The sequence below is a fragment of the Passer domesticus genome, chromosome 2 (genome assembly GCF_036417665.1).
Source record: "Passer domesticus isolate bPasDom1 chromosome 2, bPasDom1.hap1, whole genome shotgun sequence".
In the NCBI taxonomy this organism is placed as follows: Eukaryota; Metazoa; Chordata; class Aves; order Passeriformes; family Passeridae; genus Passer; species Passer domesticus.
This window is the reverse complement of record NC_087475.1, coordinates 54,496,437-54,513,125: the sequence shown is the minus strand read 5'-3', so window position 1 is coordinate 54,513,125 and position 16,689 is coordinate 54,496,437. Positions and strand designations below refer to the sequence as shown.

General features: G+C 35.4%; 1 protein-coding gene across 9 annotated transcripts in view; it reads right to left on the bottom strand.

Moving 5' to 3' along the window:
* The window catches only part of PCDH9 (protocadherin 9), a 673,415-nt gene that overhangs the window by 370,292 nt on the left and 286,434 nt on the right, over positions 1 to 16,689 (bottom strand). For 5 of the 9 annotated variants that reach the window (XM_064408612.1, XM_064408614.1, XM_064408616.1 and 2 more), the window contains exon 4: positions 7,516 to 7,581. The exons of 3 other annotated variants lie outside the window; for them this stretch is intronic. In XM_064408612.1, the coding sequence (XP_064264682.1) occupies positions 7,516 to 7,581 (66 nt within the window). Of the gene's footprint in view, positions 1 to 6,715; positions 6,901 to 7,515; positions 7,582 to 16,689 lie in introns of those variants that run through there. One more of the 9 variants, XM_064408618.1, reaches the window with a different exon arrangement.

Below are 16,689 nucleotides of genomic sequence, written 5' to 3'. Positions count from 1 at the left end.
CAGGCTGGATGCAGTGATGAGTGTCTGCTAAAGACTGATCAAGAAGAGAAAATGAAACCTTCTTAATAAAATTTGGGGTAACTTCACAATCACGAGGGTGATTCTCAGAGGAGGCAAAAAATTTGAAGAGACTTCTGGCCACCATCAAGAATTGGCTTTATTTAAAAGAAGTGTACTCATGGCTGATAAACTGACCAGAATACACACAGTTGAAACTATTACCAAGCAAAAAAAAAAAAAAAAAAAAAAAAAAAAAACCAAAAAAAAATTTACAAACTTAGAAAGGTAGATTTAAACTTGTTAGGGATCTGCTTGGTGGGGTCTAATGGAACTGGCCTGGAGGGTAAAGATGCTCAGGAGAGCTGACTGATCATCAGTGACAATTTCTTCAAAGCACTGGAAAAGTCTAGTGTGAAGCCCAGGAAGTCTAACAGGCACAGCATAAGGTCAGTGTGGATAACAGGGAAATCCTGACTGTGCTCAGCTGCATTACAAAAGACAGTACTGCTTTAGAGGTCATACTACTGAGGACTATGATGCATAAAAAGAATGTTATGTTATCAGCAAAAGGAGGACAAGGAAAATGTGGGACCATCACTCAAGCTGTAGGAAACCTTGTGGCAAAGAGCATGGAAAAACTGAGGTAATAGATGTCTTCTTTAGTTTCTAGGGGTAATGACTGTGTCAAACCTCCCAGCTCCTCTGAGCCTGTGCCAGGGTCTGGGAGACTCAAAATTATTCCCAGTAGAAGACTGGGACATAAACCAATTATTAGTATGGGACATCACCCACTGTTTATGGTCTTAAAAATGTCTGGGTCATTAGGGTAGGTTTCTAATGACAGGAATATTTGCTCATTTTTGAAAAAAAAAGGAGGATGATTATTGGAGAAACAGCAGGTTTCTCTAGTCAGCCTAGGCTCACTACTCAAAAAAAACTCTGCTGGAGACTACACCCAGGCACACAGAGTAGGAGGAGATCCTACATGCATTTACCAATGGTAAATCATGCTTGTCCAACTTGACTGTCTTCTGTGATGAGGTCATTGTCTTGATGAAAAAAGGTCTCCTTGATCCTATTTATGTTTTTGAAAAATATTTTATTTAATCCACACTAATAAATGGGTGAAAATATGTTTTGAGTAGGTGGATAACCAGGTGCCTGGAAAAATTTCTTGGACTGCCAGGTTCAAATGGTTCCAATAGCATTTTGTTTATAGGGATGGTTAATGGAGCTAAGGATGCCTTTGCAGCTGATGCTTTCATTTCATGAGGCAGAGGGTATCCTCTGCAAGTTTGCAGATGACACCAATCTGCATGCTGGAAGTCTGCACTCCTATTCAGAATAAGCTTGACAAGCTGGATAAATTGTCAACAGGTACCTCCAGTGCAGCAATGGAAAACGTAGAATCCGTTCAGGATAGTGACTGATCAAGTTGGAGGAAAATCTATTTGCAAGAAATAACTAACAGCCTCATGTTAACCTTGTGAAGGAAAGACTGAGTCACAGAAATTTTCAAAAAGAGGAAAAAGTTCAGGAAATTTGAGTCAAATCCATATTGGACTCCCCTCTCTTCCCTCAGGGTAGAAAACCTTGAGTCAGAGTACAGACTGGGAAAACACAATAAAATTTGATTGCAAGAATGTTTTTTCTAATTGTGGTTTGACATTTAAATTAACACCAACTGTTTGATTACTCAACCCTCTTTCTACTCCATGATGGATAAATATTTAATGAGAATAATCTCCACTGTGATTGTGAACAGAGTGAGGAAGTTAATTCGTCCTCTATTTTTTTCTCTGATCCCTGAGAAACCAGGTGTTATCTGAGGAGTTACAGAATAACTAGCTTTCCTCTAAATCACTTTATAAGTATTCATTAGAAAGCTAATATTTATTTAGATATACCTAAAGGAATTTTGCTACCTCAGGAGAAATCCTGCTAAACTTTACACAAGACAACATCTTTAGGGTCAGAAGCATCACAGAATAAGTATGATTTTTGACTTAAGCTAGGTCTTCAGTCTTAGTTATGGATGCAATAGCTCAAAGCTTTAGTCTGCTTGAATCAGATGTGCTGATAACAGCTTGTTATCAGTAACACTGGAAGGAACATGTGAGGCTCCTTTCAAAACCAGATATGAGGAAATCTACAGAGGTGACAATTACATTATTTCTGCTAAGAAAATATGCTTCAAAATATCTTAAGAAATCCATCAGTAAACACAGTTATTATTAACCTACAACTTCTTCTCAGTTCTATATTTAATTACAGTATGTTGTGTCATGAAGAGAAGCTACACAGAATAATGCCATTAAAACTATATAACCCTTCCAAGTGTAGAAACTAGAACAGATCCTCAACAGAGTGGTAAAAGAAATAGAACGAAGGAAATCCCACATATTTTAAGATATTAAGGTTTTACCTAATAAACATTCATGAGTGGCTCTATTTTCCCTTGTATATGAGAGAGAGAGTAAAAGGAAGATATAGGATAATACTTACAAATATCTTATTATTTTATTCACTAACAGTGGAAATATTATAGGACTAAAAAGAGAGAAAAACAGGAATATGTTACATATTGCTGATAGACAGCAGCATCCTGCTTCCAATGGCAGATTCTCAGCAAATGTCTTCACCCAGAGACAAAAAGTTGCCTTCCTTACACAAGATTATGATTTGCATTAGATGCCAAAACAAGAGGGAGAGAGAACATCTAGATTTACATTCCCTTATGAGCCATTAGACCTGTCATAACAACAGTGAGACAGAAACTAGAATATTTTTCTTTAACAGCAGAGAATAGATCAGTCAAAGCAAGTATATGAGAGTCTGGAAGTACGGTTCTTCATGAGGAGTGAAAGATGTGGTCTAACTGTTTCTATTAATACAGCTCATATACTCCAAATGTTCTACATGTGTCTCTCAACTTCAGAAAATGCAGGTGAACTAGTTTATCAAAGTGTTGGAATATTGTTTAACAAAACAAGAATGGATCTATCTTCACCCCAGTAGGGCACTTACTTTTCCATATGCTGCTTCATGTGCTTCTGCTGTGCATCTGTCTCATATAAAGCATTAGATTGTTAGATTCACTATCAATTACAGACTGCAACAAGTTTGATTTCAATTACAGCAGCAGAGGAAAACAGCTTGAATCCCTAAGGGGAGATGCAGACACCAAAGGGGTGAATCAAAAATGAGACTTGTACGTTGCATGTTACCAATTAGGGAAAGAAGTGAAGTCAAGATGTATATGTAGATATTTATTTTTATCTAAACTTGTTTTTTATATAAACCTGATAAATTCATTTTCACTTCATGTTTGAGACAGAAGAGCAGTGCTTCATTGACCAGCATCTATTTAGATTCATTTGAAAGCTGTTTCCCAAGCAATTTTAATGACAGATCTAAGAAGCAAAGAAGCTTACTTTGCAAACAAAGACATAATAAAAACTAATTACAAAGAAGATAAGAAGATCACTGTTTGTCCAAAATTCCTGAATTATATCCAATTTAAGGTACTTCCCTTACCAGTTAATTGGCATAAAGAGTTATGATCAGAACAAAATAAAATCTGTGAAAACTTCTGACAAGATTAATAACTATATCTGTATGCACAGACTCAAAAATTTAAAATGTACAGAACATTCCATTTCTAAGAATCCTGACTCAAATAGTTGTCATCTAGCTTGAACAGCAGAGAAAAAGTGGTGGTTTTTTTTTCTTTTTCCCTTTTTTTTTCTTTTTACAGGAGAAAAAAGTATTCCTCTACAATCTGCTGTTTGGAAGTCAAGTAATTTATGTGGTACATAATCACAAGAGATATTTGAATAGTCTAGGATTTTCGTCTTTAACCTCAGCTCATTTCCTAGAGTCTGTATATCTTTCCTCTCTCAAAGAAAGATGCTGTTAATTTAGGTCAAGCTCAGTCACAAGATTTGTGCTTATAATATATCCTCCACAAACCTTCCTTCCTTTTGCTTCTGATTTTTTTTTCCTCCCTCCTATACAAGCACACTCTCAGATTTGTGTATTAATGTGTTGGTGTGGGAAGCATTTCCACGCCCAAGGAACAGATGTTAATGTTGTCAGTGCCAAAGTACCATTATATTCCTAGAAGGGATTGTTTTGATCGCATGACACAAGATAAGAATCTACCCAAAAGCACAGCTTAGATAAGTGGAACCACTGCTACAACTGCCCATGTGTAAATAACAAAATTAACCTTGTGTGAGACACAAGACAAAGCCACACTAGCTGAACTCTGTGTTACATAATTGTTGCTGACTTCACACTTTGTAACAGATTTGGGCTGGGAGAACTGAATGGTAATAACCTCCATGACAGCTGCTAGCTGGCCTTACATATGGATGATATCAAGGACATTGGCCTGAAGCCACACGACAATGAGGCCACAGGCTCTCTGGCTTGGTTTATAGTGGCTTACACCAACAGTATGATTTATAAATCCACAGACAGTTTAGACAACAGCTCCTCATGAATGAACACATCCATGGGCATCCAGCATCCCATAAAAGACTAAGCCTGAACCACACTCATAAGAATCCAGTTGGCAGCTAGGGTCCAGCCTGGATGTGTAGTTGGAGTGTGTGTCCTGTAGCCCTGCATGCTGGTTTGAACCGGGCTGAAGGAAATGCAACTTGAACTGGTGTGTGCCTGTGTGTGGGTGAGAATGTGTGGGAATGTGTCAGCTAGAATAAGCTGATTAAAAGACAAAGTACTATCCACATGTTCTCATCTCTCCCACATCCTTAATATATTAGATTATCTAAATATCTTTTAGATTATTCATCACCGAGTTCTGTGTTTCCTTTCCTGCATCCATCCCACCCCAACCCAGTTCCCCCACAAAATTGTGCTGTCTGCACTGCTGCTTATCACCTACATGAGACACTTACATAAAAGCTTCAGCATCTAGTATTTAGGACCATCTACCACAAATATTAAAGGCTGAAGTGACTGAAATTGAACTTCAAGAAATAGAAAATCCATTAGTTCTGAAACTTGTTTTAAGGCTTTTTTTTTATTCTATTAGATACAATGTTAATGGATATTTGCTTTGCCAAGAATCCTTTTGAAAGAGGCTGCTATTTAGATGTGCAAAGTACTCATAGGTAATTCAGCTGTTTTTTTTTTTTTAAGAATACAAGAAAACTTTATTCATACTCAATAATGCATTGCAAAATGTGCAGTCCTCATTCACTCTAGAGATCATCAACATTACTTAGATACTTCTCAGACTGTGAACATCAATATTAAAATGATAAAAATATACTAGAACACCTAAAGTACCTTACATAAGTAACAGCTTGGAAGATTTTTTCAAAGCCTAACATTAAAAGGCACAGAAAAGAAGCCTTAATTAAACTGATTAGATGGGCTATTGCTGTCAGCTATCAAAAATTAAAAAAAAAAAAAAAAATCCAAAGGTCTTCCATATTCTAATATCAGCTGGTAAAGAAAATAACTTTCTCTATTTTTGAAAACCTAGAACAAGAATGGGAAATAAATATTTCACACATTTTTTAAAAATCTCTTGAAGTATTGAACCTAGCTGAAAAAAAATTGTCTGACAAAGATAATTCTTAGGGAAAGGCTGAGATTTCCATAAACTTTTTCAGAAATTAGCTTGAAAGCTTAGAACTTTCTTCCTGTTTAGTTACTTTAGTACTTGCTTTCTGGTAATAAACATCTTCCTTCCTGAAATACATTTCCCTAATATCTGTAGCTCTTAAGGTACCAGCTTTTACAATGTGATGTATAGAATAATATACCTTCCCTCAAAAACTGACTTGATCATGAAGTATTACATATATATTGTCCTTGGATTTAAATAAATCAGTATAGTGCAACTCTTTATTTTAAAATGAAATACAATGAAATAAAATATTAGGCTTGACAGTTTCTGCTAAAACATTGCATTCAGGACCAATACAAAAGGAGATATACCAAAGCTGAGCTAAAGACATATGTGAATGTTTAGTCTCACACTTTGTTCCATTGCCTGAGTCTGCATCGGTAAGGTCCAACCATTATTCCTTTCTGTAAAAAGAATTTATAAATAGCTATATTCACATAGATTTCTAGTGTTGGGTACTAAATAGAATGGAACATAATATTTCAGTTGGAGAGGACCTACAATGATCACCTAGCTCAACTGTGAATCCCATTGATTACTGTGTTCACTTTAAATTACTTGGCTTCAACTGAGTCTAATGCCTTTCTTTTACTGAAAATTTCCTTCAAATTTCTTGTGGTAATAAATTAATTTATAATCACTCCATTCTCTATAATTAGAAAAGAGACTGATATCTAGGAGGTTTTAATCTAGATCAATTTTTTACTACACTAATAGAGATTCAATAAAGTTTATTCAGAATATTTTATGCTAGAAAAATTAAAGCAAGCCCATTATCTCTGGCATGCTTACACTGAAGGTAACATATCTTACTATTAAGGCTAAAAATTCAAACATCCAGTAGGTAGTTAGAAAATGCAATTTTAAATTTATAGTCTGACACAGGAACTCCAGTTTCCAGGAAATTTTGTTCTGATCTAGCTTAAAGGAAGTGACAAAAAGTGTGTAGTTTTGGGAAAAGGCCTATATTACAAAGGAAATAACATCATACTGTAAATTTATATTTTAAACAGTTGACCAAATTCAATTAAATATGTAATAGGATGCAACTAAATTTAAATTGCATTTATTGCTTTCAACCTTTAAAACACTAGAAAGTTCTGAGCTTCTACATGGAGTTTTCTGGTATTAGTTTTGAAGAGACTCTCCTAAAAAATACGTATAGTGGACAAATTCTACAGTCCTTTATTTCCCACAAAAATCCAGTGTGTAAACTGAGAGATGAGATCGCATTTCTGGGAAAAAAAAAAAAGTACACATCTCAACAGACTATGACTCTTCCTTAATGGAGGGATTTAGAAATCAAAGCATTGAACTCTGGTTCTTCTCTGACTCCTGACCTGATAGTGGACAGCAGACAGCATCTGCCAGACTCATTTTCTGAGATATCCACATGGTGCTCAAAAGGAGATTGTTCCTTTCCCTGGCTTACTGGGTTGGACTCCAGAAGGAAGTGTTAAATAAGACTTTCAGGAGGATGTCTGGAGAAGGGTACTGTTCAGTAGGTCCAGCTGTGAGCCATTAATTGCCCTAAAAGGCAGTAACTAACCACTCACTTGTCTGAGTAAAGATAAGATAAATGGCCTTATTATAAACTTCAGCTGAAAAATTCTCTCTTCCCCCTGTCAGATGCTACCACACAGTTTTAGTTCACTACAGGCATTACTTCAACTTTGCACCAGTGTGACAATATTGAAAAGAATGGAAACACACTTGGATACATTTGCAATACTGCACTTCTTATGAGCCCTGCAGGAGTTCAGTCCATTGAATTCAGTCAGCAGGGCCCAAAAACACCTATCTTAAATTAAATGCTTATTTTATTTATTGCAGTGGATCTGATATCTTACCACCCATGGTTTGTCAGGTACCCAAATCTCCCACAAGTACTTCGGCATATCTCCAAAATTCAGTGCCTAAAAAGCAATAATATTTCAATAAAAAAGATGTGTCATTCTTACTACTGAATCAGATCACCCACCTCCCCAAATGGCCCAAAATTGGTACTGTAGAAAGAGAAATGTGAGTAAATTTCTAGGGAAGACAGATAAATAACTTTTTATGAGGGTTCACAAACTTCATAGCTTAGTGTTACCAAACACATGGGTGGTAACATTTAAAATGCTACATCAAACATCAGTGTGGTTTCTGAAAGCCTATTGTTGAACATTTTGTTGTACTCAGGCAACAGATTTTCAGATGAGTTTTTATTGTTTTGTTTAGTGAGCTACCAAGATGTCTCATAATAAGAAACTTTTCTCCTTTTTTAGTTTAATGCACTATTAAGCTTTTTATTAAGATATTATTAATCAGCCTTGAGACTCAAAAAAGCAAAACCAGCAGATCTTTGAAACTGCAGTTAAAGCTGTGTTTAATGTGGGAGCATTAATGGATGTTCATTCTCTGTTACTAACTGCTGAATATAAATAGCACAGTGTACTACTTCAGGTTCCCTCCTGAGTATAATACTCACACACCCCAAAATATCATGTCTCCAAGGACTAGAGTCATAAAGACTGTGTGTATATGACTGTAAGAGAACAGTGAAGGGAAAGTTCAGTAGGTTACTAAGTTTGCAGAACCTTTAAATTTGCCTATTCTGATAGGAACTGATGCTGTTATTTAAGCCAACAATAGAAAACTACCAGGATAGTTCTGAGCTATCTAAGCCAAAACAACACAGGCATTTGGAAGGACAGTCAGAAAGTCACCTACCAACACAGAACCAGGCCTTTGCACTGTTCTATTTTATTTGAGAAAAGAAAGTTTCCCAGAGGAAGAACATTACATTAAGAGTAATGTTTTCAGAAAGTTGGACAATTTCAAATCCTTTCTCTGTAGAGTAATATGCCCAAATTGCAAACAAGCACTCTGTGCCCCATATTCAGAAAGAACATTAGTATTCTGTACAGAATGGTTTATTCACTCCTTTACCACTCTATAGTGAGCAAAATCCTCAGAACACTTTACATCAAATAGAACTTTTACTTGCAATGGAAAACACATGTCTCTTCCAAAGTACTCCCAACAGGTACCTTGGATATCTCACAAAGTTCTGTGTTCTTGGAGAATTGTATCACAGTTCTGAAAGCTTTTTCAAGAACTCCCCTTGAAAGCAGAAAGTCATCTTAAGATTTTATCTACCAAAAGTATTCTTCTCTCATATCTGAAGTCACAATTCCAACTAAATTCAGGAAGTCCCTTCTTGTCATTTAAAATTTTAACTGGGGAAAAACAAAAAACACAAAAGAACCCAACCCAAAACCCCCAAAATTAAAATGGTTTACACAACCAGAAATGTTAATTGGTCTTACACAAGCAGAAATATTACTCAGTCTTACACTCTGCATGAAAAGGCACTTATATAATGCATGGAGATTAATAGGGAGAGTTTAATGATAAAGTAAAGCCAACTGGGAATGCCTCATTCTAAAATCTGCCTGTACCTTCTGTGATGTTTTACATATGACTGTTTTCCTTATTTACAGGAGTACAAACGAAGAGCAATTCACCCAAAGGCAGTGGAATTAAACAGGTTAAAAGGCAAAGAAGGGGTCCCTGTGGACCAAGCTCTCTCTTAGAATGCAATTGACCAGTTTGATCCACTTTGATAAAGTTATGAGTTTTTGAAAGCATACTCCCTATTACCTAATACCTCCCTACTTTTTAGAAAGTCACCTTTACAGAACTGTCACCTTTGCAGAAATAATAAGTAGTTTCCTGAAAATAATTGGAAAGGAGTTACAAGACAAATTTCTATCACAAATAATGAATGTCTCTCCTACACCCTTAGCTAGTTGAAAGCTTAGGGAGACCATCAAAATAAAACAGAAATGAGAAGGATTAAAATCTCATTCACATAACAATTTGCAGATTGAAAAGACAAATTCATGGCATCATAAAGTACAATGCCTTTTTTCTACAAAAAAAGCAGGCTACAGCTACATCAGAAGTGAAATATGTCTCTCTCACTTTCCCATACTTTTGGGAATGGTTGAGATCATTACATATTGCAGGGACAGAAAAGAGAACCAGAGAAGCAACAGATTCATAATATCCCCATCCATTTTACAACTTCCCTGTGTGAACCAACACCTCATAGAAAGCTGTACAGAAAGCAATCCCCTGCTCTCAGTCTTCCAGTGGCAATTCCAATCACAATTAAACTTGGACCACACTCTTCAAACAAATAAATTACAGCTCGAGGCTGAGCAAAAAAAAGGCTTTGATATAGAGGAGAGGAAAAAAAAAGAGTAAAATAAATCTTATTTTTAAGTATTATGAAGAATGAAGTTCTAACAGGAGATGAGTCCCTTTTCCCTGAGGTCAGGTAGCACAATGATTCATGACTCACATACATTTAAAATATAGGCTTAGGTTCACAAGGTCTTGAGAATATATGGCTTCCCTAATGATGCCTTGTGAAGGCTGACCTAGAAGAGAGGCTAGATGGAGTTAAAGAATAAAGCAGGTATTTATTAAAAGGCCTCAGTGGATCAGTACAAGAGCCCAGGCAGGGCTACATCCAAGATGAACCCAAAATGGTTGCAAAATGAATGATTGGTCACAAGGTCCCTCACATTTATAAGTTCTGGTCCATTAGCATATTGGAGATAATTGTCCAGTTATAGCTTCAGGTTATGAAGTCCCATCCTTCTTATTTTTCTCCCTTCAGTCCATGTTGTTTATGCTCTTGGGCCTGAGATTTGAGTTGGTTGTCCTTGGTCCCAAGCTAGGAAAGGAACTGATTTGTCTGCCTACTCTGTGAAGAGAGCTTACCATCCCGTAATATGAAGATCAGAAATATGCACTAAAGCAGTACAGAATCTGAAAAATATAAAAGCTAAAACCTAACACATCATTAAAAGGTGTTCAAAAGTCAACATAAATTAAGATATTATAAAACATGCAAGATTTGTTTCTGTAAAACTTAGTACAGTTTTATCTTTTTTTTTCCTAACTGTTTCTCTGTATCATGAGCTGACATCAGCAAAATCTTTCAACCAAAATGCACACTTGCTTTTTATTTCATTTATCATCCCACCTTTACAAACAAAAATGTTATGGGAATACCTTGAGCTAAACAGTTTGGATGGAAGAGGGAAATGACAAAGTCAGCATCAAAGATGAGATTGCAATCCAACAGCAAGGAAGATAACAGAAAAAAACTTGCCAATTGCTTTTTCCCAATAAAATGAACAGATAGAAGCAGAGACCTCTAAGAGTAATGAAAACAACCTACTGTGTCATCATTTTATGCAAGAAAGGGAGAGAGAAGATTAGCCTAAAACTCCTACAATAATATGGATTTTTTCAGCTGACAAAAGCAGTACTATATAAAATCTTTTCTGTGCTTTATTTCTAATTACCTTCTATCCTTTAATGAACAAGAAAGCACTTGATCTTGAAAGTCCTTGTGCAGTCAAAACTCCCACTAAAATTAATGGGACGTTTTTTCCAGCCTAAGAGCTCTGAGATCAGTCCTCATACTTAGCTCTTTCTAAGCTACTTCCATTAATCAAACTTCTTAGGCTTTTTCCTCTCCTTTTCCACTAGGATCATATATTAAAACATACAGACACTAGAAATCATAACCTTGCCTCAGGAAGAAAGCCTGCTGCACTTTGTTATCCTCAAAAACCAGCTCAATTTCACAAGTAAAACACTGATTCTGAAGAACCTTGATTACCTGGACACCTAATACTTAATTTTGGCCTCTTTCAACAGTTCTGACAGATGTTGTGACAGTGCCTTAGGAAGTTAAGCTGCCTAAATTACACAATTGCCTTTGGAAGTCAAGCTGTCAGAATTACACAATTGAAATGCACATACACAAACTTTATAATCAGACAAACCTTACTGAAACTAATAGAAAAAAACATAAGGGACTAAAACTGTGTCTCACCCCCAGTAAAACAGGAGTTTAGAGACTATGGCTCAATGCCTGTTTCTCCTATTGAGGCTCACACAACCTGAAACATGTATCTGATATATCTAAGGGGAATAAAATTAAATCTTTACTTGTATGCCTCAATAAACCACTTCATTTGGCAGACTTCATTTTACAACAAAATCTAGCAAAAAAATCCACATTCAAAGGAAGTTATTCTTATTATGGCTTTGATACAGCAGCATCAATAGCCCACCCCTGTTTCCTCCCACTGAAATAGAATAGGAGGTTCCTGCATGAAAATAAAGATAAGATACGCTGTAATCTGTCTAATGATGTGGTACTAACATTGTCCTAAGAAAAACTATGACACTTTTTTATGGCTGATCATTAATAGGTCTTAGCAAGGATAATCTCCTTTGGTTTTTCGTTTTTTTTTTTTTTTTTTTTTTTAACTTTTCAATGGCACAGTAATGCGCATATAAATGGGAAAATTGTCAAGACACCATGGTGTTTAATTGTTCACTTAGGGAGCCTGAGAGTGACTGGACTGCACCAGCATACAATCTAGGAATGATACAATTCTTTATGGATTCTTACATGGAATTACATCTTCCTGCGAGGATGCTGTAATATGTGTGAAGATTCTATAATATTGCATTCATTTATGAGAAATTTAAGCATAATGAACTTCTGATCTTTTAATTATATTAAAGAAATAAAATATCCAGTAGATAACAGAAAGAAGGAGAAATTTTCCAAGGATGATAAAGTGATTTGCACTTTTATTAATACACATGTATAAAGTACCTTCACAGTAAACACTTTGTTGAAGAAGCAGCACCAGATTAAATCACTGGGTTCTCTTCTTTGCCAGCTGGCCAGGCTTAAATTTACTTCAGTGCTCTTTTGCCTGCAGCTCATCTTTATGTTTAAATGCTGTAATTTACAGTACTTGAAAACACGCAGAAAAATATTAAATAAATTTTACCTACTGGTGATGGTTTATGCTCAACATGGAAGAGGAATAAAGCAACAGAAAGAAAAAGCGGCAACTATATAATTTACAAAGATAAGAAATTTTGCATATTTTCAAAAATGAAACCAACATAAAAACCTACACAGGAGCAGTCACTTCCTGAATGATTAAAACCTGAAAAGGCAATTTTTTTTTTTTTTTTACGAATTAAGAATAACTAAAGTAAGAATATGCCAGTGTTAGAACTAAAAGGTTCACAAGATGTGCAATTAATTTCCTGTGTGAGCAATTAAGTATGTTTTTAGAAAGACAAATGAACATTTTGTCAGATAAAGAACTGAAGTACATTTTTCACTGCCTTTTTCCTTTTTTTCTTTTAAACCCAGTCAAGAAACTACCTATGCTGGTTTTAGCAATGAAAACAGTACACAGAAAATCTAGCAGCACAAATGTTTTGGAGATGACAGAGAAATTCTACCTCATCAGAAGAAAGCAAAAAGAGGTTTCATAAATCAGTTTTGATCCCCAAAGCATGTGCATTCCCCCACACATTTCTGTGTTTTCAATGCTTTATACTATTAAAAATCTTACTGAGAAGAATCACATCTCTTAATCACCATTGCCTCACAGACCTATATCCCCAGCCTTTATCCCAGGTTCCTTTTAAAAATTAAGTCTGATACTTGACCAGTGATGGTTAAAATGAGATGTAAGAAGGAATTAACACTGCAAAGACAGTGCAAACATAAGATCAAGTTCACCTTTCATATTTTACAGTCAATTCATTGCTCTTTTCTACTTATTGTCTATGTAATGTCTAATTAATGCTGATCTCCTGATGTGAGACCACTTGACAGATGTAAAACTTTATCACATGTGAGGTACTGAATATATAATTTCTGCAGAAGCCTTCTTTTATTTTGAGCAGACATCTAGATGCAATCCATGCATAAGGACAACATAATCCAATTAATAACTAAATATCTCTTGATATTTCTAGTAGAGTGTAAGTCTTTATGGCTGAAGTGGATCTGGACTGACTGTTAATGATGACAGTTTAAAACTGGTCTCAGCCATAAAATATTATCATCCTACAAATATCAAATTATTGTGGTTGTTTGCTTCTCCAGTGTTGCCTAAATTATCATCTGTGAAGTTTTCCACCCTCGTCTTAAGGGCAAAGGAAAGACAGGGTAAATAAGACAAAGAATAATGTGTGGTTCTTGAGAAAGAGATGACCACTATTTAGGGTTATGTGGATTACCTCTACATGAAATAAATTGGTGGTTTAAATTTAGCTCAATGTAGATGTGATTTATCAATGAAGAAATACAAGTAAACTAGTTACTGGTAACTCTACAGTCAAAAAGATCTAAGATGCAAACCACTACATGACCAACAATGATTGACTCTGCACTGCTGTTCATTGCACTGCACCTGTTCTGTGGATACAATTTGGAAAAAGTGGATTATAAGGGGTTATGTATCACCTCTCATGTCTGTGAAACTTTCATTAGGTGAAGGAAAGTGCAGTAAGGTCAGTTGTATGAGCACACCCCCAGCAACATTCAGGGGACAGATTGGCTTCCTCTTTTTCTCTCAGAGGCAGTTTATTATGATGCAAAGGACAACCCTTTACATCTCAGAAGACTCTGGTATGGTGGAAAGACTTATAGTAGAGAAAAGCTACATTTTACTGAAATCCCAAAAGTGGATGTGCTTCCACTTTGAAATTGGCACTATATTTCAATATACTCTTTATTTTTTTTTTTTTCCTGCAGTTTAATGCTATGACTCCAATCCGATGAAGTCTATAAGCTCAAATCCATGCTGGGAATAAACATACACATTGAGATTGTCTGGTAAAGATTTGCACAGGCAACACATCAATTCTCTTCTATGAAGAAGGGAGCAGCGGCCCTCTCACTGAGGAAGAGGAATACAGGTAATTACTACTGCCATTCAAAAGAAGTGTAACCTTCTGACAACTGAAAGAAGGAAATCAGAAGGAGATTAACATGATCAGTTTATTTTTCTCACTATACAGAATAGTGATAAAGTAGTCCCAATGAAGACCACCAGGATATCAAAGAAACAAAGCAGTGCTTGAAACTTCAGAAGCTACCTTGATTACAATGCCTAGGATACATTGACTGAGCTCACTGTCATTAGCTTTCCCTCTCACAAGCTGTAAAAATAAAGTTTGTCAAGATTTAAATAAAGAACTTACATTGTTACAGACATTCTTATTCATTTCTTCATATACCTTGTTTCTATAAAGACTCATCTTAATTTTTTCTTTCATCTGAATGACATAGATATTATCCCAGTTCTTACACTGATGCTAGTACTGGAGGGAGAGGAAGGGGATATGCTGAAGTTTCACCCATTACATATATAATAATACAATTAACAGATTTGCTTGACTAATGAGTTTAAAGGCTCATTCATACCCTAAGCTGTCTTATCTGTCATCCATTACTTCCACATAGAGAAAAAAATAAATAACCCTTTCACTTTTGTGCTTCTTCATAAACGTGACTTATCATTTTAAACAAAATGTATAATCTTCAAGCTCTTTGAAATTTTTCTGATTCTACAAAAGCCAGACCTAAACTGAAGACAGAAGTCAATAGAAGTCAATTGCTGTCATTGCAGCAATTAGCATAGCAAAAATGTTTCACTCACATTAAACAAGAAGAAGAAAAACATTTTTCAACAAGATAATGCCAAACTGAACTCAAAGGTCTAAAATCTTGGCTTGTTATACCATCCCACACTAATCCTTTCATTGCCAGCAGTTGATTTATATCAGTGAGTATTACAATATAATGTAATTAGTAATGGTAATATTACCACAAATAGTATAAACAACTCTGTTCCACTGCCTTTAGATTATTTTTGTAACCATGTTAATAACGTACCATCAAGCATCAATACAAATCCTTGACAGATTCTTGAAAAAAAATTATGCATGTCTAAGCAATTTTCTCATACACAGGTTTTCTTTAGGAAACATGTTGTCACTATTCCATTAGCTCAAGAGGGGGGGTATGCATAAAAGAATCTCTGCTAAAGAAGTCTGACTGCTAGCCAGGAAAGCATATGTTCAATAGTCTGTATTTACTACTGGCTGGGTTAGGGTTGTAGGTAGCACAGTACCAAATGAATTTCATCTTTAAAAGATGTCTAGCAGTGCAGTGAATGAACCCTTTGAATGGCACAAATCTCACTTTAAAAGTATTTCAACCAGGACTGTTGGAAAGAAAACAAAGTAGATTAACAGATATGTAGAGCAGACATCTTAGGTCTGAGCCAGAGCCTCTGAAGACCACTAGAATTTGGATGGTATTCTGAACTAGGCACCTTCTTGGAGCAATTAAAAAAAAATTCTCATGCATCAGCCAAAAAAAAAAAGGAAAAAAAAAACCAAAGAAACAAAACAACAACCAAAAAAACCCACGAACAAAAATAGCATGCTACCAAACCTAAGCCTAAAATTAAATTAATGCATTTTTGCTGAATGTCCTACTATAATTTAAGGTACATAACTCTCCACAGTCAAATGCTGCATAAATGGCAAAGATAAAAACAGAGTCTGTAACTCAGCATTATATATGATCTAGGTATTATATTGAAGCCACTACTTTTGCTATAGATGTAGCCCAGCATAGGCATCTATCATTTTGCTGTCAAAAGGTTCAGCAAAGACCTTATCATCATTTTACAAAGATATTTTCCATATTGTCAGATAGTTTGCTGATTTGATTATTTCAATTTTGTAGGGAACTATTTGCTTAATAAGATATTTAGAATGCCAACAGGTATCCTTATCACTATGATAAGATACATATGAGCCTAGAGAAAAGTCAGTTTTGTCAGGTTAAATTATACAGAGATGGAAAACAGATTTTTCTCTAATCTCTTTTATCTTTTTTTTTTTTTTTCAAAACGGTATTTTAACTCATTAATGGAAGTAATTTAACTCACTGTTCTTCAACAGTTTCTGTGTCTACAGTCAATATCTTTCATGAAATATTTCAGTCTAAGTGTTTAAAGTTTGTTTACTGCAAGCCAAGATACAATGGAAATGTGGATTTGATTTTAGTTTGTCTCATTGTTTTGTTGGTATTTTTTTGACGAGAATGATAGGTA